Source organism: Propithecus coquereli, unplaced genomic scaffold (assembly GCF_000956105.1).
Source record: "Propithecus coquereli isolate 6110/MARCELLA unplaced genomic scaffold, Pcoq_1.0 Scaffold232, whole genome shotgun sequence".
NCBI classification, from domain to species: Eukaryota; Metazoa; Chordata; class Mammalia; order Primates; family Indriidae; genus Propithecus; species Propithecus coquereli.
Genome location: NW_012147864.1, coordinates 4,042,987 through 4,068,177, shown reverse-complemented (window position 1 = coordinate 4,068,177; position 25,191 = coordinate 4,042,987). Strand labels below are relative to the sequence as shown.

At 60.7% G+C, this 25,191-nt stretch overlaps 1 protein-coding gene across 1 annotated transcript; it reads left to right on the top strand.

The window, feature by feature from the left end:
• The first annotated feature begins 611 nt into the window (after nucleotides 1-611).
• Nucleotides 612-24,043, top strand: REXO1 (REX1, RNA exonuclease 1 homolog (S. cerevisiae)). The gene is made up of 16 exons (XM_012645489.1): nucleotides 612-894; nucleotides 11,618-13,389; nucleotides 14,244-14,348; nucleotides 16,514-16,727; nucleotides 18,508-18,671; nucleotides 19,623-19,754; nucleotides 19,971-20,094; nucleotides 20,933-21,046; nucleotides 21,287-21,424; nucleotides 21,606-21,719; nucleotides 21,818-21,891; nucleotides 22,306-22,416; nucleotides 22,826-22,941; nucleotides 23,070-23,208; nucleotides 23,314-23,434; nucleotides 23,559-24,043. The coding sequence occupies exons 1-16, from the start codon at nucleotides 738-740 to the stop codon at nucleotides 23,645-23,647; spliced, it is 3,684 nt and encodes a 1,227-aa protein (XP_012500943.1). The 5' UTR covers nucleotides 612-737; the 3' UTR covers nucleotides 23,648-24,043.
• Nucleotides 24,044-25,191: the final 1,148 nt, after the last annotated feature.

Here is a 25,191-nt window from a genome sequence, read left to right as displayed (position 1 = left end):
AGTGCTAGGATTAGAGGCGTGAGCCACCGCGCCCGGCACCCAGGTTGTTCTTAAACTTCCCATTAACACGTGGGCCTACCCCACCAGACTCTGAACCTCCCTGTCCCCGCCTTATCCCGCGTTTGCCTGTTGCAGTGCACCGTCTAGCTGGTGTGGGGCCTGGTATACAGTAGGCGCTCAATATTTCGTGAATAAATGAGTGAATGTGGACCTACCTGCTCAAGACCAGCTCGTAGGCCTGGCCTCGTCCAGCAGAGGGCGCTTTAAAGTGATATGCTAACGAACGCAAATGAGATGCAAATAAACCACTGGTGGGCCCTGAGGGGCTTTTTTTTTTTTTGGTCAGGCGCAACGTGGACAGCCCAGGCGCCCCAGGGCCCTGCGGCTTAATATGGCGCCGCTGCTCCTGCGGAGGGCCGGGCGGCGACGCCGGCGAGGCTCGCGGAGGCTGTAGGCAGCGCAGTCCACACCCTCCATACCTCCTCCCGCAGCCGCCTGTCGCGGCCCATGGGTCTGCCACCCGCCTCGGTCCCGCGGGAGCAGGTGTTTCTGAGCAGGCGCGCTGTGGGCAGCCCCTCCCGGGGTCCCTTGCGGCGGCGTCCCGGGGGCCTCCGGGGGCCTCGGTGCAAGATGGCGGCGACGGGGTCCGTGGGGCGCGGGCGGCGGCGACCGGGGCGCTAGTGAGGGGCCCGGGGGCCCGGGTGGCTCCGGGCCGGGGCCCCAGCGCGGGACGGACCATGCTACGCTCCACTGGCTTCTTCCGGGCCATCGACTGCCCCTATTGGGCTGGGGCGCCTGGGGGGCCCTGCCGGCGGCCGTACTGCCACTTCCGGCACCGCGGGGCCCGGGTCCCAGGCGCGCCCGGCGGCGGCGGAGCGGCGTCCCCGGCAGCAGGTAATGCTCCTCTGCCCGCCCGCCCTGGGCTTGGCTTCCCGGCCCGGGTCTGGATTCCACCGCCAGGCCCCACCCGGGACCCCCGCTCCAGACCCGGCCCCCTTTCCACACGCTCGCGGGCGGTCGTCCCCCCAACCGGGACCAGGACCCCGTGCAAGTCGCCGGGCGTCTCTAAGCCTCGGTTCTCATGAGTGTGAACTGTAAACAATGGCCTGTCAGGGCTGTCGCGAGAACGGAATGAGACAGCGCAGACGGAGCGCCGGGCTCCGGGCCGGGCACATGAGGGGCTCGCGAAAGGAGTGCGGCCAACCCTAGGCAGGCCTAGGAGTCCTCTTGCCCTTATCTGCGCCCACGCTCCTCGGGAGGGAAACCGTTGCCGCCGCTACCCCAACCCCGTGTGCTTGTGGCAGCCCTTGTTTATTTCCGCGACACTTTCCCCGACCACGCCTCTGGTCGCTGTCACCACTGTCTCCAGTAGTGGAGTTGAGAGGGTCTGAGGAGCAGTTGCTATGTGTCGAGCTGTGTGTCCAGCACGGCTGTACCGGGAGTACGTCAAAACCGAGTTGACTGGGACGGGGGTGAGGTGAGGTCGCATTCCAGGGAATGCCCTGCTTTACTGGACTGCACGTCACATAATCATGGTGGCTATCAGTGTTACAGCCGCGTTTATTGTAGCAGGTGTGGGATTTGAGCTGAGAATTTAAGAATCGTCAGGATTTGAATTGGAGCTAGAGAGGGACATCACAAAGAAAGGCTTGGAAGGAGGATTATCCAGAACCCCCCTTCCCCCTTGATCTTTGTCCCTTAGGAGTGTCTCTTCCCTCCCATCAGTCTCTGATTTCTTATATCCCAGATTTCCTCATTTGGCATCAGTTTCAAGCGTTCTCTGTCACTTTCCCCATAACATGATGATTGTCAATGTTTCTCTTCTTCCTTCGAGAGAGGAACACCTTTGGCAGGGTTAGATCGTAGACCTGTTTCTCCATTTTTGCCAGAGAAAAGGGCAGGATTTTCTTAAATTTCTCCCCTATAAATTTGCTCAGAATGCCTGCACCTGTGGCCAGCTGCTTGCAGCTGGCCACAGATGCAGGCATTCCTTTCCCAGCCCCTCACCTGGCACCCAGCATCTTTGCCGTGATCGTGCCTGATGTGGGTGATTCAGAACTGCGTGAGATGCCGGCTTTGCACTCTGGAACCCGCCGCTGAGGAGGAAAGACAGACGTGCCCACAGATACCTCAGCAGGAGGTTGTGATGCCCTGGGAGCATGCAGCTGGCTGGGGGAGGGCGGGGTGCTGGGAAGTTGGTGAAGAAGACAGTGCGTGGGAGACAGTGACGCCCAAGTCATGTTGCGTGTTTTTACCCTGTTAAAGTGCAGTTTCTTGCCTTTATTTATTTATTGGCATCGTACGTGTCAATTCTGAAAGAGCCTCCTGATTTCAGGTTCTTCACCGCTCAGACTAGCTGAGGACAGGACCACTCCCTCATGCCACTGACATCCTGACTGCTCAGAGTCCTCGGGTGGCCATCCAGCCACCAGAACTCAGGAGCACTGATTTTTCCTTACGGCGCTCCTCCCCTGCCTAGTTAGTCTTTTGATGTCTTTCTGCGTCACACATGGTCAGTTAGTTTCCCAAAGGATCGCATTTGAGGGTCCATTTGGAGATGCAGTCCTGTGAGCCCCACTTTACCACGGGGAAAATGCAGCTGCCTACCTGATACCTGGTATGTCTGCATTTTGCTTTTGTTGCTGAGAATAAATAGTCCTTTTTCCATCTCTGAGGTAGTCGAGGGGTGGGGCCTTTCGTTACTTTCTAGTAGAAGGCTGTGTCCCCCTGCAGAAAGGCAGGATCAAATCCCAGCTCAACCTTTCTTGTGGGGCTTCTCTGACCCTCTGTTTCCTCTTCTGTGACATGCCTACCTTGTCTCGATTTTGACAAGTCCGATATCCTGTCGGGTTTGAAGAGGCGGAAATGATGTAGGCTTTGCTGTGTCCTCTTGGGCTCTGTGGAAGGACAGAGGAGCCCTTCCAGCTGCCTTTGTTTTTATCCATGAGGTGTCAGTTCATTCTGATTTTGGGGTTTTTTTTTTTTTGTTTGGTTGGTTTTTGTTTTTTCTTGAGACAGGGTCTTGCTCTGTCAACCAGGCTGGAGTGCGGTGGTGCAGTCATAGCTCACTGCGGCCTCAAACTCTTGGGCTCAAGCGATCCTCCTGCCTCAGCCTCCCAAGTAGCTGAGACTACAGGTGTGTGCCACTATGCGCAGCTCTGGTTTCTGAAGCTCTGCTCTTTGTCAAGCACCCGTGTGGCCTCCTTTGTGTCTGCAGCAGACAAATAGGAAACATGTTCATTTGGCCCGTTGAGGATATTCCAGGGTGGACAGGGCTGGGGCCCAGGTCCCGAACACTGCCCCCAGCATCTCGAGGAGTCTTCACCGCACCAAACGGTAGGATGTTGTGTTACAGGGGAGATTACGGGAGAGCCCACGGCGCATCACAGGTGAAGTGGGTTCTGTCCCAGGCCTCCAGAGAGCCCGGGCTGTCTCTGCCCTGGCAGAAACGTTCCCACAATGGTAGTTTTCTGCGTGAGCGAGGCTGAGGGAGAGAGGAACAGCGTTGAGAATACAGTGATGTCAGGGTGCCTGATGGATTCTCCCACTCCCCGTTGGCACTGTGGCCCCAAGGGAGCCTCCAGTGGGAGACTGATGGTCCTTGGGAAGGTGCGGTCCCGGCAGGCAGGGCTGGGTGGTGGGACGACAGATGTAAGGACCCCACAGTCTGGCTCAGGACCTGGCAGCCATGTGAAGTTCTGATGTGGGGCTGTTGACAGCATCTTACCAGGGGACTCGGTGACTCTGAGGAGTAGCATTCAGGGTGGGAGATCCTTGGGATGGAGGTTTGGGTCAGGTGTGGTGTGGTGGAACTTTCTAGAGTGCTTCTTAGGAGGAGATGTTCGAAGTACTGTGCTTTCCAGGAGTAGGATATTGTGAATCCAGGAGAGGAGGTGTTCCCAGTGAGGGAATACACTGGGTGAAGGCAGGCGACCCAGGTCCAGAAGCCAGATGTGCACGCTGGGGCAGAGGCGGCAAGGGCGGGCGGGGCCAGGTTTGCCTCAGGTAGTTTTTATGCTGCAGGCAGGGGTGGCAAAGTGCTGGGTAGACACCGCCTGCAAGCGGGCCTCTCGCCCCCCATGCCTACATGGCCCTCTGGCCTCGGGCAGGTGGCCTCCTGCGCTTTCCAGCAGAGCCAGGGCTGGGCAGGGGTCCTCTTCCTTCTGACCTGTCAGCTGCGACCCCTGTGTGCAGCACCCAGTTGCCGCAGCACTTGCTTGGGCAGGCCCTCTGACCCCGGGACAATGGTGGGAATGATTATCCCCGTTTTACAGGAAACCGAGGCCCAGAGAGGGGAAGCCACTCGCCTTTGTATGCACAGCTGGTAAGTGGGGGAGTGGATCGGATGCGGGCGGTTAGGCCCAGGCCTTGCCACCTCCGCCGGCTCCTGTAATCGCTGGGCGCCCAGCTTGGCCCAGGCTCAGTGCTCTGTCAGGAGAAGGGAACTTGAGCCCAGAAACCTTGTGAGATGTGGCCTCGGGCAGCCCTTCCCCTACTGGGCCTCGGCCTAGCTCCAGGCAGGCCTTGCCTATCTGGAATCCTGATGCAGTCTCCAGGGAAGCCAGGCGGGCGGGGAGAGGGAGGCCCCAGACCAGCGCTTCTCTGCAGCGGGTGGGTTTTGTTTTATTTCCTCTGTGAGCTGACTTGGGACCAGGAGGGGCTCACTCCGCTGCAGGACCGCTTCCTTCTGGGGGCTGGGTGAGGGTTCACAGGGGGTGGCGGGGGCCACATGTTCAGAGACCTGACAAAAACTGCTCTCCTTGGTCTGACCTTTGCTCACCGAAGTCCTCGGACTGTTGCGCTTATTCGAGTATCCCCATTCCCAAGAGAAAGCGTGTGTCTCTAGGGCGTGTCTCTAGGGGCAGAGGCCTGGCCAGGGCATGCGAATGCCTGGGGCTGCTCTACCTGCCAGCCTGCACCCGCCTCACCCGCAAGCTGGGAAGTGTTGCCAGAGGGGTGTCGGCTATGGCTTTCTGGGGTGGAGTCGTCCTGTGTGGCTTCTCCCACCCTGGTGATAGCAGCCAGAGATGTTGCTGGGGCCACTTCACTTTGTTTTTCAGCCCTTTCCAGGGGACCAGAGAGTTCAGGCGTGGCTCCTGTTCCTGAGAGCGAGACTCCCCCAAGCTGGGGGGATTGAAGCTTCGCCCACGCCTCCCACCATAGGGTGGGTGGGTGGTTCTCTTGTTCTGTCGTTCAGATGTCATCAGGACTGAATTCATGCTCCTGTCGCCAAGGTGGATCTTGGTGGGTCACAATGCGACGCCCGTGGACAGACGCCTGCACTGTTGCCTGAGTTCTCCCAGCGCCTTATTTTTGTTCCGGGCTAGGAGTGATGTTCGTTTTAGAAACAGAGGAGGATACAGAGGGGTCAAAAGAGAATTGCTTTTTAAATCGCCAGAAGCCTGCGTCTAGCAGCTTGCTCTGTCCCTTCCCAGACCTGAAAGGCAATGGGCCTGGCGATTGGTGTCCTCTTACAGTGGTTGGATAGGTTGGATCGAGCCAGACAGGTCACATTGGGGTCTGTGGTTTTCCGAGCCTCCTCCCCAGGTCCTGAAGTCCCCACCTGGTGGCCCTTCCCATGGCTGGGGAGCTGTGAAAACCTGGCTTCTCCCAGATCCAGCCCTGGAGTCAGAACCTCTGGGCCTGGGCCGTTAAATCAGGATACAAAGGAACGCATCTGTGCTTAAAGCTGTTGTGGTATTTTAGGATTCTTTGCCTAGTGTCCGTCAGTACAGCAGTGATCTCAACCTGTGTCTGGAGATGTTTTGGTCATCAATTTAGGGATGTTGCTCAACATCCTGCAGCGTCCGGGTCCCCCCCCGCTGCCCAGAAGGCAGAGAGTCAGTGGTTCCAGGGAGGGTGGGGACCCAGACCTGGAGCCCCTCCCCTGGCCTGTCACGCTCTTATTTTAGAACGAGAAAGGTGCGGGGCACTGGCTGTCGGCCTGCGGCCAGAACCTGGGGAGAGTACTGTTCTTCCTCCCTGGGCCTGGGAGGTGACAGGTTGAGTGGCGCAGCACTCGAGTGGGGCCCTTTGGAGTCAGGGGACACCTGTGCAAGCTGGGAGGGGCTCAGGGGACCCCCACTGGTGCCTGTGAGTGCCTGGCTCCCGCAGCTGTCCTCCAGGGACTGACTAGAGGCACAAGTGCCACCGGTCTGGCCTCAGCCTCCATGGGCAGAGCAGCCCCAGATGAACGCACTGTGACTTCGCTTTCTGTTGTGCAGGGCGGCTGGGGAGGGGCCGGCCTCCACCTTCTTGGTGCTCCCTGAGCCTCCCTAGCTCCATGGTCACAGTGTCCGAGGGTGCCGCCTGGTGGTCTCACTGCAGTAGGACGGTGCCGGTTCCTCCCCCTCTCCGTCTCCACCCTCAGACCCCACCTTTGCACAGGTCCAGTGAGGAGCTGGGGGTCTTAAACTGAGTGGGGCACACAAGGATGTAGTTCATTCCTCGTGCTGTCCGTGTGCAGTGGACTTTTTAAAGTAAGAAACTGAAAGGAGGCTGGTGAGGTGGCGGCACCTGTTATCCCAGCTACTTGGGAGGCTAAGGCAGGAGGATCACTTGAGCCCTGGAATTGGAGTCTTCAGTGAGCTGTGATGAGGCCGCTACACTCCAGCCTGAGTGACAGAGCAAGACCCTGTCTCAAAACACCTGGGAAGGAAATAAACGGTGTTGAAGGAGACTCCTGGGTCCAAGGGAGCCTGTCAGGGCAGACTCCTGGGATCCCCAAGCCTCATGGAGGCGTCTCTGGTCATCTTTCCTCATCCTTTGCTAACACCTGAGTCCTCGGGGGCCTTCGTGTGGTCACTGTGCCGTTTGAGGTGGACACTGTGTGCTGGCAGCTTTAGGGGATCCGTTGAGGGCTTCCTGTAGGTGCTCAGAGGTGTTCTGGAACCAGCTTCCGGAGGGAGCTCCTCCTGTCCTGCGACAGATGCTGTGAGGGACAGGCCAGGGTTTCTTGGGGCTGCCCTCCTGCTTCCTGAGCCTCGGGCTGGACACACACTCCCGGCCTCAGTGTCCACTGTAAAGCCAGGAGCTTGCCTGGTCCCCTCTGAGGGCCTTTCCAGTTAGTCTGGACTCAGTAAGTATCTGTGCAACCAGGCAGAGGGGACTCGGAAGCAGCAGTGGACAGGGTGACAGCTGGGGGCTGGGCCTGGGTCCGGGAGAGAGAGCAGTTGTCACTTGGAGCATGAACGCAGCTGGTGCCCACTGCGACTGTTCAGGGGGTGGAGATGGGCAAAGGGGAGGAAAGGCCACCTCTAGCCCCAGCCCTGGCCCCCTGCCAGCAGTGCAGCCCCCCTCAGTCTTTTTCTCTGCGGTTTATACTGCTGCATTTCTGCATGGTTTCGAAAGGTGGCCCACCTCTTGTCCTGTGACATCCCTGTCGCCCAGCCTCATGCTTTCAAGCTCTTGGTGCAGCCTGTGTGCTGTGTGTGCCCAGGGCCCTCGGGGAGCTGAGCTGGGGGTCCCAGAGCTGGCTAGGAGCCTTTCCGTTCCTCTCTGGGTCCCACCGTGTAGCTCCGCCTGCCCTGGAGCCCTGTCACTGCACTGTCCAGGCACAGCCCAGCCTCAGCACCTTGTCCCCAGGAGGGGCGCTGAACCCAGCACCTTGGGTTTGGGGGAGGGTCTTCAATGCCACTGAGTGGTGGGGCCCAGACCCCCATCTCCACTGGGCCTGACACCGCACTGTCCCGTGGCCCTGCCTCCTGCACTGTGTAGTCCACATGTCTGGGGCAGCGTGGGGCTCTCTCCTCTGGGGGCAGAGTGTGTGCGTGACCAGGTCCCTTTGCCTGGGTACTTCGTTCCTCGTCCGTCTAGTGGGTTGTGCACCAGGGGCCCTGGGCGCCTAGATGTCCCAGAGCAGGGCTTGAGGACATCCCACCATGAAGCACAGACCCCTGGAGTGGACAGATGGCCCGTGTGGGGATCTGGGTGTCACTCTGTGTTCCTCTCGGGTGGGCTTTGGGGGACCACACCTCCCAGGAGAGCCCCAGTGGAGCTGGCCCCGTGGCATCTGCTGCCCCTCCCTCATACCGAGCTCCCCTGTCCTGCTCCTGTCTCCACTTGCAAGGGGGCTGCGCTGAGCTCTGGGTGGGCAGGGACTGTGTCTGCCCTACAGGGCCAGCGTGCTGTGGCTGCCGCAGGGGCTGGGGAGCCAGTGGTCCACACTCTAAGGGGCTAGGGCTGCCCTGTCTTCTGTCCTGGTGGGAGGGGGCTGGGGCTCAGTGTCTCCATCTGTGAAATGGGCTGGCACGGATAGGGTGGTTTTGAGGATGGACTGAGGGAAGGCAGGGGGCTCAGTCAGGGTCCACAAGAGAGAATGTTCTGGATGTTCAGGAAGGGTCTCCGTGCTCAGTTGTCTTGTCATTATCCATCTTTGGGTCATTCATTCCACGCACGGCTGGGACACCAGGTCCTACCCTGAGTGGGGCGGCCTGGGCAGGCACCCTTTCCTCCCTCCGGTCACTGCTGGGCTGGGGCTCCCTCCCCTTCCTGGCCCTGGGCCAGACAAGAAGTGGGGACTCCCCAAGCCATGCTTTTGAGGGGCTTCTGCAGTCACCTGAGACTTGCTGCACCTGGGCCAAACCCCTAAGGCTGCTCCATCTGGGTCCATCTAGGTGGCTTCACTGATGTGGGGGCAGGGGGTTGGGTGCCACCTGGTGGGCCATTCCACCTCAGAGTCCACCTTTGGACATGTCTCCCAGGCAGGCTCTCTTGGGGAGCCTCTCCTGTCCTGACAGGTCCCCCAGAGGACCCAGCCCAGGGGGGTACAGGGTGGCCATGGATGCCCGCTCATCGTGCACCTTCCACACCTGTCCCTCAGGCCTCAGGTAGCCTTTGCAGGGGCTCAGGGACCCCATGCACCCAGTTCTGAGCCCCTGGCGGACGTGCACTTGAAGCTCCCATACCTGCCTGGAGCAGCTCAAGCTAGGATGCTGCCTTACAGCCCAGTGGGAAACTGAGGCTGCAGGGCAAGGCCGAGCCCGGTAATTGCAGGACGGGGAGGCATCACTGGGCGGGGGGGGGGGGGGGGGGGTCTCGACCTTGACCACTTCAGGCCCACCTAAGGCGTCTTTCACCCTTGGCGAAGCCTTCTTGGAGGTGCAACAGGTTTAGTTGCCCTTAAAAACAAGCCCGTGGCAACACAGGCTCCTGGTTAGAAAACAAGCCCCCTCCCCAGACCCTGATACGTGGCCTGGGGCCTCAGGGCCTTTGCAGCGTCTGGCCCTGCTTCGGGAGGTGGGCACCCTGCCTTCCAGAAGTGCCTTTTGGGGGAAATGATATGTCTCCTTTCAAAATCCCGAATGTCTGGAAGTCTGGCCTCTGCCCTGAGAAGGGCTGGAGGGTGTCGTCTTCCCAGTGGGCAGGGCTGGCCCAGTAGGCTGTGTCCCTGCACACCGTGTGTCTCAGGGCTGAGGGGGAGTCAGGCAAGGAGCAGATTCCTGCACTGTCCACCCTCAGATCTCACTGCAGCCTGCCACAGGGTGGGCTCTTCCCCAGCCCCTGCCCTGTGGTGCAGGGTGTGAGCGCAGAAGCAGCGTTAGCTGCAGCCTTGGGAAGCCAGTGGCTGGGCGAGACCCACGTCCCTGACCCGGCCTTGTCCCCCTCAGTGGACATGCCCAGTAAGGGCCCCCCCCACCCCCACCCCCGCATCTCTCCAGTTCACTGGCCTGGTGGCCTTGGCCCGGCCCCTCCCCTGCACCAGGCAGCCAGGACTTCCGGGATCTGGGGGAGGGCGGGGGTGGGGTGGTCTGGGCCCCCCCCCCCCGCCCCCGCAGTGGGCAGCTGTGAGGGGAGCCCTTGCCCTGCCTGTAGCGCCCTCCCAACCTGCGTCTGTCCCTCTCCAGGAGAGGCGGGAGGGCTGCACTCCCTGCCCCCAGCCCTGTCAGGGTCTCAGCGTCCTCAGCCTACCTGCAGCCCTGCTGAGATGACCGTTCTGGCCCGTGCTGCCTGAAGGAGAGCCCCCGCCGCTGGCACCGTCACTGCTGCATCTGTGGCTGTTGCTGTGTGGTCCCTACCTCCCCGTCCCCACGCTGCAGCCCCACGCATAGTCCTGTGGCGTTCCCAGTGGTCCAGAGCACAGACATACACTTCCTTTCTCCTTTATGAATATAAGTTTAGAAGTGGGTACAGCACTCGCGTGGTTTCGAGGTAAGAGCAAAATAGCAGGCCCACGATGGACTCCTCCCCTCGCTGCGTATCCCCAGGCCTGAGCACTGAACCTGCAGGGTCCCCTTCCACACATGCCAGGAACAGGACGGTCCATCCCGCCTCCTCGTGAAAGGGCGGCCAGCTCTGCGGCTTCCTGTCGTGTTTTTAGTCACTGCCTGGCGCTGCGTGAGTTTCCTGCAGGTGCTCTAGCTAATCGCCACCAACTGGCGTGTGGCAAATGTGTGTTAGGACAGCACGTGTATTCCCTCACAGTTCTGGGGTCAGAGTCTGACATGGTCTCACTGGGCTGGTCCCTCCTGGGGCTCCTGGGGAGAACTCGTCTCCCGCCTTTCCCAGCATCTGTCGGCCACCTGCGCCCCTCTGCCTGGGGCCCTTCCTCCCCCTTCAGAGCCAGCAGCGCAGCGTCTTCCAGTCTCTCTGCCTCCGACCCTCCTGTCCCCTTGTGTGAGGACATTGGGCGCGGACCTGGAGGAAGTCTCCTGTTCTGTTGCTGTTCTCAAACAGCACAAGAGCCTCATACACGCCTCTCTGGCCCTACGTCTAACCATTTCTGTGCACACATGTCTGAGTACCCTGTGGGGCAGGTCTCTAGGCCCTAGAAGGGGGGTTGCCGGTGGGCCAGAGGGCTCCCAGGTTTTGCAGACAGACCACACACTCATGACAGTAAATACGGCGATAACACACATTCTAACCCAGAATCAAGTTGGAACGATCGGGTTGGAACGGGGTGGTGTCTTGGCACTGGCAGATTCACAGGCGGCCGCCTGTTTGCATTTGGCTACGTGGTTTCCTGTCCGGCTGCTCCGTCAGCTCCTGGCTGTGTGTCTGTCCGCATCTCGAATCCCGAGTGGCTGTTGGCATTGTGTATGTTGCACGTTAGGACAGGGTCGTAGTCGCTGCCCAGAGGGGCCCTCTGCTTGTGGGCGGGACCCATGTTCGAATCGCTGATTTCGTGGCATTTATGGGGACGCTTCTCAAAGATGAGAACGTACAGCATGTGTTCTCCGACACCCCCACCTCAGCTGGCTTTTTGTTTCCTGTGTAGCCATGGAGCATGGAGGTGGCTATGCGGCATGCCGTCCCTTCCAACTTCCAACCCAGTTGACCTGCACGTGGGTTTTTAGGGCATTTCCTTTATTATTATTACAATTTTCTCCGGGTGCTGCAGCAGGGACACCTGCCTCTGTGCGGGGATGTCCGGGGGGTGGGCTCTTAGAATCCTGAGTCTGAGGGTCACGACATTGGGACTGCTCGAGGTTGGTACAAATCTGCCCTCCAGAAAGCTCAGTCTGTCTGTGGCCATCAGCAAGGGAGGCTTAATCCCATCCACAGGGTCGCTTTTGCTGTAGAAGGTGACATGTCCACAGGCTCCGGGGTTAGAACGTGGGCATGCCCACATGACGGGCTCTTCGGGCTGCTCACTGCCTGTTTTCCTCTTCCCTTTCAGGGCTGTGTTATGACCCCTACAACCCCGAGCTGCCCAAGCCCCCCGAACAAAGGGAGAATGGCACCCTGGGCTGCAGGGACGAGCCGCGCTCAGACGTGCTGGAGCTGGAGCGGGTCAACCAGGCCATTGAGGCTGTGCGGAGCGAAGTGGAACTGCTGGAGACAGCCCGGGAGTACAGCTCTGGCGAGGCGCCCACCCTCGTGCCCCGCGGCCCCGCTGCCAGCCCCGCCGAGGGCCTGGACGAGGATGCCTTCCCGCTGGCCTTCGACTACAATCCCAGCGTCTGCGGCCTGTTAAACTCCGACACCGGCTACCAGCCCACCCCGCTGGCCGCTCCCGCTGAGCCTGGCAGCAAATACTCACTGGCGTCCCTGGAGAGGGGCCCGGGCCGAGGCAGTGGGGGCGGTGGCGCCCTGGAGTACGTGCCCAAGGCCGTGAGCCAGCCCCGACGGCACAGCCGCCCCGTCCCCAGTGGCAAGTACGTGGTGGACAACTCCAAGCCATCCACCGACCTGGAGTACGACCCGCTCTCCAACTACTCGGCCCGGCACCTCAGCAGGGCCAGCTCCAGGGACGAGAGGGCCACCAAGCGGCCCAGGGGGTCCCGTGGCAGCGAGCCCTACACACCCGCCCTCAAGAAGCCCTGTGACCCCTTTGGCGGCTGTGACGCCAGGTTCTCCGACTCGGAAGATGATGCCACCGTGGCTCCGGGTGATGGGCCTGCCACGGCTAGCCCCCCCAAAACTGATGCTGGCCCCGAGAGCAAGGCCCCCGGGCAGCTGTCCTGCAAGGAGGGCCTGGAGGCCGAGGTGGGTGGCCTGCGGGAGACCAAGGAGACGGCCGTGCAGTGTGACGTGGGGGACCTTGGGCCACCCCCGAAGAGCCCAGGTGGGGTGCCTGTAGCCAAGCCCACCTCCCCAGCCAGGGCTTCACAGGATCAGGGCTGCCCCCAGGAAGGAAAACCCAAGAGGAAGAAGAGTGGAACCCCAGCAGCCCTGGGCCACAAGGATGGTGCCCGGAAGAAAGACAAGACCAAGGACAAAGGCCGAGGGCGGCCTGGGGAGAAGGGCCCCGTGGACAGGAAGGGCTCGCAGGCCAGCAGCCCCCGGCACGAGGCAGGACGGCCAGAAGGGACCAAGAAAAAGCCATCTTCAGCCACCCCGGTGGCCAGCTCAGGGAAAGGGAAACCCGACAGGCCAGGGCGGCGGCCGAGCCCCTCCAGTGGGGACCCCCGGCCTCAGGACTCCCGGCCGGCAGCCAGCAGAGCTGCCCCGGGTTCCCACCAGCTGCCGCACAGGAAGGGCAGCGGGAAAGCCCCGTCGGGGAAGCTGGTGGAGCGCAAGGCCCGCTCGTTGGATGAGGGTGCCTCCCAGGATACCCCCAAGCTGAAGAAGCGGGCCCTGAGCCACGCTGACCTCTTTGGGGACGAGAGTGAGGACGAGGTTGTCAGGCCAGGGGCACCGAGGGTCTGGGCCCCCGCCCTGCCCAGCCTCAGCTCAGACTCGGACTCGGACTCTAGCCTGGGCTTCTCGGAGGCACAGGGGCTGCCCAAGCGGCTCAAGGCCTCCCTGCCTGCCTCCCCCGCCCGGTCCTCCTCCTCCTCCTCCTCCTCCTCCTCCTCAGGCACTGGGGAGGGTGTGGAGGAGGAGGTAGACTACGCGGCCCTAGAGCAGGAGGTGGACTTCGACTCAGACCCCATGGAGGAGTGCCTTCGGATCTTCAACGAGTCCACCAGCGTCAAGACCGAGGACAAGGGCCGGCTGGCCCGGCAGGTGAGGGCGCCGGGCGTCCAGGCTGGGCTCCAGGGCAGGCTGCCACGGCCAGGGCCCGGTGCGGGGCATCCCGTCCTGGACCTGTTCCCAGATGACTCCAGGTCTCTCGCCGGGTGGAGATGCCGCCTTCAGTGTTGGCCCCTTAACTCGCTTAAAACTCAGGAGCCCTCGGCGGCCGCCCGCCACCCCGCACCCGTCCAGAAAGAGGACGCTGGCTCACAGCCGCCCGGCCAGGCTCCCGCAGCAGCGCTCAGACTGACCCGTTCCGACTGACCGGCAAAGGGGTATCAGGCCCCCACCCAACCCCCAGCCTCCCCTCCTCCAAGCCCCTCCCTGCCCCAACCCCCCCAGCCTCCCCCCAGGTTCGCTCCCCTCCCCGCTCCCTTCCCTCTCTGTCCCCTGCTCCCCCTGGTGGGTCAGAGCTCTGGCTCTCCTGGGCCAGCCTTGACCAGGCTGGTGCCCTTGTCCGGTGTCCGTACGTCAGCCACCAGAGGGAGCTCGCCTCAAAGTAACAGCCGGGCGGGCCAGGCCCCTGCCTGAGTGGTGGGAGGGCTCAGCTCCCCAGCCTCCCACTGAGGGCCCTGGACACGTGGGCAGAACTTGTGAGCCTGGGAGGGGCTGTGGGGTGCTGGTCTGGGTGTCTTCATCTACAAGACAGGGCCGGCCCCCCGCCCCCCAGGGGCATGTTGGCCCGTTCCTGCCTCAGCCTCCATGTCTTGGGGCCTGCAACGTTCCATCTTCCACTTGCCAGCAGGCAGTTTGAGGCCAGGGCAGAGGAGAGAGGGTGCGTGTTGGTGCTGGGGGCTGGTGAAGCACAGGGGAGACCCACTTTGAGGAAGGGACGTGTGTTGTAGCCCCCCAAGGAAGAAAGCAGCGAGGAGAAGGCGCACTTGGGTCTGACCACCCTGTTCCCCGGGCAGAAGAGGCGGATCTCTCATCTCTCCAGGCAAGGCAAGGAGGTAAGGGCCTGTGGGGGCTGGTAGGGTGTGAGTTGGGGGGCCGGGGCCCCATCCGCCCTGCCCCCTCCCACACAAACAAGGGCCCCTTGCCCACTTGCTGGTGGAGTCGTTCGGCAAACTCGTACGAGGGGATTTCAAAAAGTTCGTGGAAGAACGCACTCTAAAGATAAAAATAAAAATGTAAACTTTATTCCTCAGCATCATATCCAGACAGTATGGTATGGGATGACACCAGCCACGTGGTCCAATTCCAAAAGAACAGAGGGTTCTGGGAATTTGACCACGTCAGTGCAATCTTTGTTACATTGTCAACTGAAGAGAAACGGGTGCCCTTTAAGGATGTTTTTAAAGGTTAGGACACAAAAAGTCACAAGGAGCCCCATGAGGTCTTTGGGGGGAGGCCTGGTGATTGGCCATCGGAACTCTCGCAAAATCGCCTTGTTTGATGAGCAGAGTGGGGGGGGCCCTGAGGCTTTCCCAGGCGCTCTTCTGCTCACGCATCCAATTTTCTCAGCCCTCTCCAGTTAGCCGATGGCATGTGCTCTGGTCCCCCAGAAAGTCAACAAGGAGAACGCTTGGGCATCCCCAAGTGCCAGGACCTCCGCTTCCACTGGTCCGCTTCTCCGACTGCACTGCGGCCGGCCCTGGGTCTCTGCCGCTTCATGGCTTTGTGCTTTGTCTTCAGGGTGGTCCTGTGACAGCCAGGTTCCATCTCCTGTGACAGCACTCAGAAAAATCGCTTTGGGATCTTGGTCCTGCTTGTTTAAAATTTCTGTGGCAAGGTCTGCTCTCATCTGCAGCTCCTCTGGGCACAGTGGTTTTGGCGCCCACCGAGTGGGATGTTTGCTCAACTTTCATCTCCCCATCAGAATTGCACACATTGAGCCCGTGGCGACGTCTGCGGTGTCGGCTGTTTCCGCTGTCAGTTGTTAGTCCCCTTCCATTAGGGCCCAAACAAGATTCATTTTTCTCGAAAAAGTGGCTGTGGTCTCCGTCTTCTACGTGGTCTTGGTCTCATCTTTTTTTTTTTTTTTCTGAGACATGGCTTTGCTTTGTGGCCCCAGCTGGAGTGCAGTGGCTTCATCACAGCTCACTGCAACCCAAGACCCCCAGGCTCAAGCGATCCTCCCACCTCAGCCTCCCAAAGTGCTGGGATCACAGGCGTGAGCCGCCACACCCAGCCATGTCCTTTCTTAAAACAAGTCATCCATTTGTAAACTACTGATTTCTTTGGGTATTTCACCCTTCTCCCAGCCAAGCTTCACCATAAATTCAGTGTTCGTTCTTGCTTCAATTTTAGCAGAACTCACATTGCTCTGTCAGCGGCTCTTTTCAAACCAATGTCTTACCCTCCTTAGTGCCTCGGGCTAGATCCAGTTCTGATGTGTTATAACAAGTTAGTACAAGTTTATTTTGGTACAAAATAATTTTGAAACCCACACATTGTTTTTTCATAACATGCGTTTTCCATGAACTTTTTGAAGACTCCTCAGGTTCAGCACTGCTGTGTCCTGGGGGAGAAGCAGGTCCTGCCCACTTCCCGCCCTCGCGTTGTCCTGCCCCAGAGCCACCCTGCCCTTCAGTGCACAGCAGGCTGCCGGGGCCCAGGTCCTGGCTCCGGGTGTGTTATGTGGGCCTGGCCAAGCGACCCAACCTCTGAGCCTCGGTTTCCCCCTGTGGTCCGGAGACAACAGTGGTTGTAGGGCTGCTATCAGTGACCATGAGTTGGCACAGGAAGAGCAGAGAACCTGGCTCTGAGGTTAGCAGCCAGGGGTCCTGGCTGATCCTATCACCAGACCCTGCCAGGGAGCAGGAGAGTCGGAAGCTGGATTTGGCGGATTATTTAGGTGAGATAGGATTAAAGTGCCAGCCCAATCAGGGTGGGGCCGTCCCACCCACCCCGGGCCTATATCAAGTCCCAGAGCTCAGCCTGAGCACTCAGAAGCTAGGAGTCAGCAGAGCAGGGCCCCAACAGGCGCTCCAGGAGGGAAGGTGGCATGAGTTTGAGGGCCACAGCGTCGTGCTGGTTCCCGCCAGGGCATCCCAGAGCTCGGGAGGTGACAAGGGAGGCGGTCCCCCCGGCCCTCCAGCAGCCCCCCCAGTCCTCTGCACAGGACTGCGTACTCTGGGTGTGCCAGGTGCGCAGACAGGCTGGTATCATCCAGGCAGAGCCTCCGAGGAGAGGTACAGCGGTGCCCCCCGCCCGGCCCCCGACTGCCCAGGAGGTGTGCTACCTGCGGGCTCAGCAGGCGCAAAGGGAGTCAGCCAGCTGGCTGCAGGCCGCCCCCAAGCTGGTGGAGAAGCCCTCCTCGGTCCACATCTCCGCACCTGGCGAGAAGAAGAGGATCGCCCACGTCCCCAACCCCCGTCTGGCCACAGGTGAGTCCCAGCCGCTGGGCTGCCCTGAGCCCTTCTTGAGGTCCCCAGTGTGCCTGTCTGTGCAGGGGGCTGAAGGAGGCCTGGGCTGTCTTTCCTCAGCTGCTTCCCACTTCTTCCAACCACTGGGTTGCTGGAGGGGCTGCTTGGAGCACAAGCAGCTGGCTTGAGCCCAGGGTGGGCAGGGCAGGTGGGCCAGGCCCCAGCCCAGGTGTGGCTTCTGGCTGGAAGGGTGTGAGCGGGTGTGGCCTCTGTTAGAATGGGCCAGCTGATGTGCCCTGGGGTGGGGCTATATTTCCTGTACTCTGAGGCCACATCCCCGCCTTTGCCTTGTTGATCTGGAAGTCCCGCCACGCCTCGGCGGTAGGGATGGGCAGGATGTGCAGTGGGGTGGTGGTCCTGTCTTCTGTCCGTCTCCGTATCAAGGCAGGTTACAGGTGAGAATCACCTAGGGGCCCTTGACAGCACAGATGGTGGCGTGGGGCTGCAGAGGGTGTCCCGGATCTAACCAGCCCTGGGAAGGTCCTTGCTGCTGGTTCAGAGACCCTGGAGTAGCCGGGTCAAAGTTCCCCGTTCCCTTTCCTGGCACTGGTCCTGCAACCCTCTGGTCTCAGCCTTCTGGGCTGGGTGTGGTGGCGGCTGGGTGTGTGGCTAAAGCTGTAATCCAGCCCCAGCTCCTGTAGTCCCAGCTACTCGGGAGGCTGAGGCAGGAGTATCGCTTCAGCCCAGGAGTTGGATGGAGGCTGCGGTCAGCTGTGATGACGCCACTGCACTCCAGCCTGGGTGACAGAGTGAAACCCAATTTTAAGAAAAAAGAGCCCTCTGAGTGATGCTGGTCATCTCCCACCCAGAGCCACTTGACAACCAGAGATGTGGGGGAGATTTCAGCAGGGGGTTGGCAGCAGGGGAAGGGAAATGACTGGATTGCGTCCAGCCCAAGACACCCCACCCTTTCCCAAGTCTGTATCTTCTGCACTTGGGGATGTCGATGTACAGCCAGTGGTGGGTGACGGAGTTGTCACAGTGCAGGTTTGGGGTGCCACAGCCTGGAGGAAGTCTGGCATTCCCACACTGCCAGGGGGGCACCTCGGGGACGGGGACACTGACCTGGGCTGCGAGGATCCCATAGCGCTTCCTGCCTCCTTCCAGGAGAGACAGGGAACCTTCCACACCGTGTGAGGCTCGTGTCTAGTGTGGCGGGCAGCTCGCTACCTCCCTGGGGGGCCTGTGGGAGCCCCCAACCTGGACACAGACACGCACACCAGGGTGCAGCTGCCCCACCTGGCCAGCCCTGGAAACAGCCCCACTGGCTGGCCCTTCCCCCAGGCGGGAGACCATTTGTTTGTGACCTCATCAAAGGAGCGGCAGAACACAGGCAGCGTGGGCAGGCCGCTGGTCACAATGCGCAGGGGCATCCCATACCCTCTGGTCCTTTGCCCAGGAGCCAGGGCCTTCCCCCCTTGGACGTCAATGCCTTGGAGCCGCGGCTGGAACATGTGGCAGAGGCCCGCCACACTCCTCGCCACTCACCGGACTGCCCTGCCGGCAACGTTGCCTGAGCCGGGCTCTGCAGCCTGATTTTGTTCCCCCGTCTGGATGGACTTGCCCGAAAGCAGATAGAGCCTAATGTCATTCCACAGCCCAAGCCCCACGCCCCGGCCCGTGCCCCTACGCTCAGAGATGCACGTGCTGCTGACCCTGAACGACCGCAGCTACCTGGTGCTCCGCAGCTCAGTAATGGGCATTCTCTCTTCCTGCACTCACACCCCCTGTGCCCTGCCAGCCCCCACAGGCGCCAAGAGGACCCTCGCGGCCAGCAGCAGCCAGCCTTCCCACGGCCCAGAGCCCGGCAGCCAGCCGCTGAAGACGCGCACACTCTCCGGGATGGCATCCAAGACCACCACCACCGTCACCCCCAAGCGGGTGGCTCACAGCCCATCTTTACAGGTGACCGCCCCCACCTGCCCGACGTACCTCCCACCAGGCCAGGCCCCGAGCCTCAGGCTCCCCCCTGTCCCACACGAGCACCGGCGCTGTCTTCATCTCCTCCCTCCTCCTCTTCTCTGTTGGTTTTTTATTTTTTCTTGTTTTTATTTTATTTTATTTTATTTTTTTAGATTTTTAAATTAAAAACAGCTAATTTCTTTCTATTTTTAGTAGAGATGGGGTCTCGCTCTTGCTCAGGCTGATCTCTTAACTCCTGACTCAAATGATCTTCCCGCTTCAGCCTCCCAGAGTGGTGGGATTACAGGTGTGAGCCACCGCACCCGGCCTTGTTTTGTTTTTAATTAATAGATTTTACTTTTTTTTTTTTTTTTTTTTTTTTGAGGCCACCATGGTGTCAGCCTAGCTCACAGCAACCTCACACTCCTTGGCTTAAGGGATCCTCCTGCTTCAGTGTCCCAAGTAGCTGGGACTATAGAGGTGTACTACCATGCCTGGCTAATTTTTCTATTTTTAGTTGTCCAGATAATTTCTTTTTATTTTTAGTAGAGACGGGGGGGTCTCACTCTTGCTCAGGCTGGTCTTGAACTCCTGACCTCAAGCGATCCTCCCACCTCGGCCTCCCAGAGTGCTGGGATTACAGGCGTGAGCCACCATGACCAGCCTGATTTTACTTTTTAGAGCCATTTTAGGCTTACAGAAAGTACAACTTCCCACATGCCCCCGCCCCCGCGCCCTCAGTTTCCCCTGTTGTCCACATCTCGCCTTGGTGTGGCACCTGTTTCCCAGCTGGCAGACTGATATGTCACCAGCATGTACCTTAGTACCAGCTCCAGCCCTGGGTCACAGCAGGGCTTCCCCTGTGCGCCTGAGAAATGCCTCCTGTCATAAGCGAGCGTCTACCCGTAGAGGACCCAGCAGAGCCTCACCCTGTGCTGGTTTTATGTTCTTCAGAGTTTAAAGAAACCCATTATCCCAAAAGAATTTGGGGGCAAAGTCCCCACCGTCATCCGCCAACGCTATCTCAACCTGTTCATCGAGGAGTGTCTGAAGTTCTGTGCCTCCAACCAGGAGGCCGTGGAGAAGGTGAGAGCCCTGGGGCCAGTCTGGTTGTTGGGGGGGTACACTGGGCCACCATGTCCCGTGGCTGGGGGGCTGGGATGGCAATCAGACATCTCCCTGGCCCTAGTGTCTCAGCCCCAGGGCTGCCTGTGTGAGATGCAGGTGCCCCGGCCCTGGCAGCTCTCTGGTCCCTTGGTGACCCTACTGCCAGGGCTCCCAGCACCAGCATGTCCTCCCTAGGCGCTGAACGAGGAGAAGGTGGCCTACGACCGCAGCCCCAGCAAGAACATCTACCTGAACGTGGCTGTGAACACCCTTAAGAAGCTGCGAGGCCTGGTCCCTAGTGCTGTGCCTGGGCTCAACAGTGAGTCAGAGCGGGGCAGAGGCTGGGGTGGGACACAGACAGGATCCAGCCTGCACCTCCCGCCAGTGCGGCAGGCTCCCCCACAAGGACCCTCTGGGGCCTCTCTGCAGCCCTGAGCCCCGCGAGAGTCCCAGACAAAAGGCACTGCAGAAGCTGGGGGTGGGCTGGGGTCTGCGTGGGCTCCCCGCGCTCAGGCTTCTGTCGCAGATGGAGTTGGCCCGGGTACCCTCCGAGTGGCCTCTTCTCGCTATTAGCCACCCTCTTTTGCAAGCTGGGGGCTCGAGAGCCAAGGGGGTGCCTGCTAATGGAGCCGCTGGCGGCCTCTTCAAAGCGAGCGGCTGGGGCCCCACGTGCTATGTGCATTAAGCTCCAGGGAGGAAGAAAGAGTTGGGGTTAAGGCGTTTCATTACTGCCTCTCGAGAGGGTGCATTAAGCCATCAGCCGGTGCCTGTCCTGAGCGCCAGCTCTGCCTCCCTGGCTGCCCTTGCCTCCATTAGCAGCTCGCTGGCGCTCAGAGGGGCCCCAAGCGAGCTTCGCAGCCCAGCGGACCCGGCCGGCACAAAGCCCTGAAAGCAATTAGATTCACCATCCAGTACTCCCAGCCTTTCCCCCTTCCCCTCTGAGGAGGTGAAAGCTTCACCCATAGGGAGGGCATGGGGGTCCCGCAGAGCCATGGGAGGGGGCTGCCCTGGGTCCCCTGGCTTGGCATGGCCCTCACCTGTGGGTCTCTCCTGTTCTGGTTGAGACGTGACTCTGTGGGGCAGTGGGGAGCTGTCTCGGCCGGGCTGGGTGGGCGAGGGGTCTGAGCCAGTCTAGTTCACTCCTCCCTGCCCCCCAGAAACCAGCGGCCGGAGGGTCGTGTCCCACGAGGTGGTGTTGGGGGGCAAGTTGGCTGCCAAGACCAGCTTCTCGCTCAGCCGTTCCAGCAGCCCCAGGGTGGAGGACCTGAAAGGTGAGGCCCGGCTTGGCCACTGCAGGGCCGGTGCTGGGAGCGCAGCGTGGCGGCCCATGGCGGGCCCTCCCTGTCCCGAGCCCCAGCCCAGCCTGTCTTCCCGCTGAGGCAGCCTAGAACCAGAGGCAGCAGTTGGCAGCCAGTGCCCGCCCTCGAGGCTGCACAGCCCCTTCCCTGCTGCGCACGCGTTGGGGGCTGTCCCTGGGTAGCAGGCTGACTGCCTCCCATGTGTGTCTGCAGGGGCCGCCCTGTATCATCGCCTGAAGGAATACCTGCTCTCCGATGACCAGCTCAAGGAGAATGGCTACCCCTTCCCGCACCCCGAGCGGCCGGGGGGTGCTGTCATCTTCACGGCCGAGGAGAAGAAACCCAAGGACTGTGAGTGGCCTTCCCACACGCTTGTGCTTGGGCAAAGGGTGTGTGTGCAGGGAAGGGTGTGTGTCTGGGCAGAGGGAACAGCCTGGGTGGGTGGGCACAGGGGTCAGGCGGGGCAGGGGCTGTGGGGGCCTTGTGTGTTGGCCTGACACCTCTTGCCCCCCGGTTGGTCTCTGTCCCACAGCCTCCTGCAGAATCTGCTGCCGCTGTGGCGCCGAGTACCTCGTGTCCTCCTCTGGCCGCTGTGTCCGCGATGAGGAGTGTTATTATCACTGGGGGAGGCTCCGCCGGAACCGAGGTGAGGCCGGGCTGAGCTGTCCCAGGGCCCCCTACCTGTCCACGCCGCAGGGGCGTGGGAGCAGGCCGGGCAAGGCCCTGACCGCATCTCTCTTGCAGTGGCAGGAGGCTGGGAGACCCAGTACACATGCTGCTCGGCTGCCACTGGCGCTGTTGGCTGTCAGGTCGCAAAGGTAAGTCCCAGGGCCCCAGTGCCCTCTCTGCCCTGTCTTGACAGACTTCTGCCTGCTCTTTGTTAGTCTGGCATCTTGGGACACACCAGAGTCCTAGACTTGGGTGCCAGCCACGGAGCTCCAGCCAGCCTTCCCCACATCTTCCCTGGAGCACGTGCCCCACCCAGGCCTCAGGGCCCTGCTCCCTGGGCCACTTGCTTCCCCGTCCTGGGTCCTGGGAGGCCAGCCCCCGTGTCATCTCGGCAAACTCCAGTCTCAGACTTCCCTGCCAGCTCAGCCCCTCGAAGCCTCCCTTTTCTCATCCACAAATGGGATGAGTGAATAGGATGATTCCCCCTCAAATCCCCCGGGAGCATGGAGCTGTGCCTCCGTCACCTCCAGACTGCAGCCTCTCAGCCCATCCCCCCTCACCAGCAACATGTGCAGGACGGCCGGAAGGAAAGCCTCGAGGGTTTCGTGAAGACCTTTGAGAAGGAACTCTCAGAAGACGCTCACCCAGGCATCTTCGCCCTGGACTGTGAGATGGTGAGTCTGTCTCTTCATCCCGGCCACCACGGTTGCCCAGGCAACGACGGCTCTTACTGGGTGCTCAAGGCCCTGGGGACTGAGGGCCCCCTGCAGGGTTAGGGTGAGGGACAGCTGGGCCCACCGAGTTCAGTCCCCCTTGTGCTGGGGGGCAGTGAGGGCTTTGGGAAGGGGGACCCAAAGTTCACACTCTGTTCCACCCTCCCTCAAAGGTACCATGTCTGTAAGTGGGTGCTCCTGCCTCTGCCCCACCAAGCTCTGGGGACCTGAGGCCTGTCTTCAACACGTGACTTGGGCCCTTGGCCTCAGGTGCTAGGGCAGGGAAGGGAGTCCGTGCATAGGGCTGACAGGTCTGGAGGGACCAGGCATGTCTGAGGCAGTGTCTCAGCCCGTCCCTTCCCACCCCCAGTCTTACACAACGTATGGCCTGGAGCTGACCCGCGTGACGGTGGTCAACACAGAGATGCAGGTGGTTTACGACACCTTCGTCAAGCCTGACAACGAGATCGTCGACTATAACACTAGGTGCAGCCCTGGGCCCTGCTCTTGGGAGCTGGGGACCCCCCCCCACCAGAACCGCTCCCCGCTGGGGTCGGCCCCACCAGCCCCACCTTCTAGGCTGGGCTCTGATGGCACCTGGTCTCCTGTGCCAGGTTTTCGGGGGTGACAGAGGCTGACCTTGCGGACACAAGCATCACGCTGCGCGATGTCCAGGCCGTCCTGCTGAGCATGTTCAGCGCAGACACCATCCTCATCGGACATAGTCTGGAGAGCGACCTGCTGGCCTTGAAGGTAGCCCCTGCCCACCCCGCTCCCAAGTGGCTGCAGGCCCCTTGTCTCAGTGGCAGTGCTGCCCCTGGTCCTGAGGCAGCCCTAAGCAGTACCCACCGCCCCCAGGTCATCCACAGCACCGTGGTGGACACATCCGTGCTCTTCCCCCACCGCCTGGGCCTCCCGTACAAGCGTTCCCTGCGGAACCTCATGGCCGACTACCTCAGACAGATCATCCAGGACAACGGTAAGTGTGGCCCCCAGGCCAGGCAGAGTGGTGACTGTGTCTGTCTCTAGTGGACGGACACAGCTCCAGCGTGGGGCCGTCGTCCCTTGGACAGGGCAGGGTGGTGACTGTGTCTGCCCCTCAGTGGATGGGCACAGCTCCAGTGAGGATGCCGGCGCCTGCATGCACCTGGTGATCTGGAAGGTCCGAGAAGACGCCAAGACCAAGCGATGACTCCCGCCCGCCCGCCACCTGCCCGCCTCTCCTGCTGCCCCGGCCCATCCTTAGCCCCAGGCCTCTTCCAAAACAGTGCAATAAATCTCGAGAGCTAACCCTCGCCAGACAGTGCAAACTGAGAGATAGGACTAGCTGGCGGCACGAGAGAACAACCAACCCTGGAGGCCTGACCCTGCCATGGTCCCTCTCACCTGTCCCTCCTCCCCGTCCCCAGACCTCTGCCCCTCTGAGACTGCTGCTCACCCAACTGGCCCCGCCCGTGCCCGCCAGCCCCTCCCAGCACCCCCAGCCAGGTCCCAATCCCATCCTCCTTACATGGCATGGTGGGGGTGGGCGGGCAGGGTGTTGTCTTGGTTTGTTTGAGACAGGCAATGTTTTTTTTTTTATTTTTTATTGTTATTTTTATTATTTTTAATTTAAACCTGACAATTTACTCAGTGGCCATCCCAACCCCCCCTGGGGGACACAGGCCCACTGCTGCCTTCCCTGCTGAGGGCTGGGGGTGGATGTGAGCCAGATCCTGGCCCAGCGTGGGTGTGGACCCCTGGGCCCCAGAGGGCCAGGTCTGCCTTCAGGTGGCTGGCTTCCAAACTGGCCACCACCCGCCCACCCAGACCTCTACAACCTCTGAGAACCAAGCCAGGCCCCAGGGCCTGCAACCTCGGACACTGTCTTCCCTCAGAGCCCCATCCTCTTCTGTGGGGCTCCCATATCCCTCCTCCCCCTACTCCTGGGCAGGGACTGAATAAATGTTTGTATGGATTTTAGATTTCACTGCTGTGGTGGTGGTCTTGGTGTCAGGTGAGACATGCCCTGTGGAGGCCACTGTCCCCGTGGCCAGGACCCCCTCTTCTCTGCCAATGTAGGGAAGCAAATGGAACCTTGTTCACCTTCATAAAACCAGCTTGAAGCCCTGAGTGGCTGCACCTCTGCAGCCTGTCAGCTTCCAGCCCCTCTCTGAGGGATGGTTGGTGGTGTCCCCCGTACAGGGTGTGAGGTGCGCTGGGCTGGGCCCTGGGAATGGAGTTAGCCTCTCTCACGGAGGGGATAGGGGTGCCCAGAGACTGTCCAAGGGGCTTAAGGAGACCAGGAGGGCAGCTTCGTGTTGCATGTCCCAGGGAAGGGGTGGGGATCCCAGCCTACCAAGAGCTGCCTGTCACCCTGTCAACAAAAGCCATAAAGTTTGCAGTGCACGCATAGCCCCAGGTAACCTCAGCTGAATCGGCCCCCATTTGTGAATTGTTCTGGCTTGGTGGGGGGAGGCTCAGGGGTGCTCAGGCCTTCAATTTCCATTTAAAGTATAAACGCTGGCTGGTGTGGTGTTGGGCACCTGTGGTCCCAGCTGCTCAGGAGGTTGAGGCAGGAGGATCACTTGAGCCCAGGAGTTGGAGGCTGCAATGAGCTATGATGATGCCACTGCACTCCAGCCGGGGTGACAGAGTGAGACCCTGTCTCAAAGGAAGAAAGAAGGAAAGAGGAAAGGAAAAAGAAAAAGCCAAGCTGAAGAGCTTCATGGAACAGAGATGCTGAGGAACCCTCAG

What these genes read in the sequence shown, in the direction of transcription:
- REXO1 (XM_012645489.1), top strand. Translation starts at nt 738, where the DNA reads ATGCTACGCTCCACTGGCTTCTTCCGGGCCATCGACTGCCCCTATTGG. An exon ending in TCTCCAGGCAAGGCAAGGAG is followed by an intron (nt 14,349 to 16,513) that starts GTAAGGGCCTGT and finishes GGTATCATCCAG; the next exon opens with GCAGAGCCTCCGAGGAGAGG. An exon ending in GAGGCTCCGCCGGAACCGAG is followed by an intron (nt 21,720 to 21,817) that starts GTGAGGCCGGGC and finishes TCTCTCTTGCAG; the next exon opens with TGGCAGGAGGCTGGGAGACC.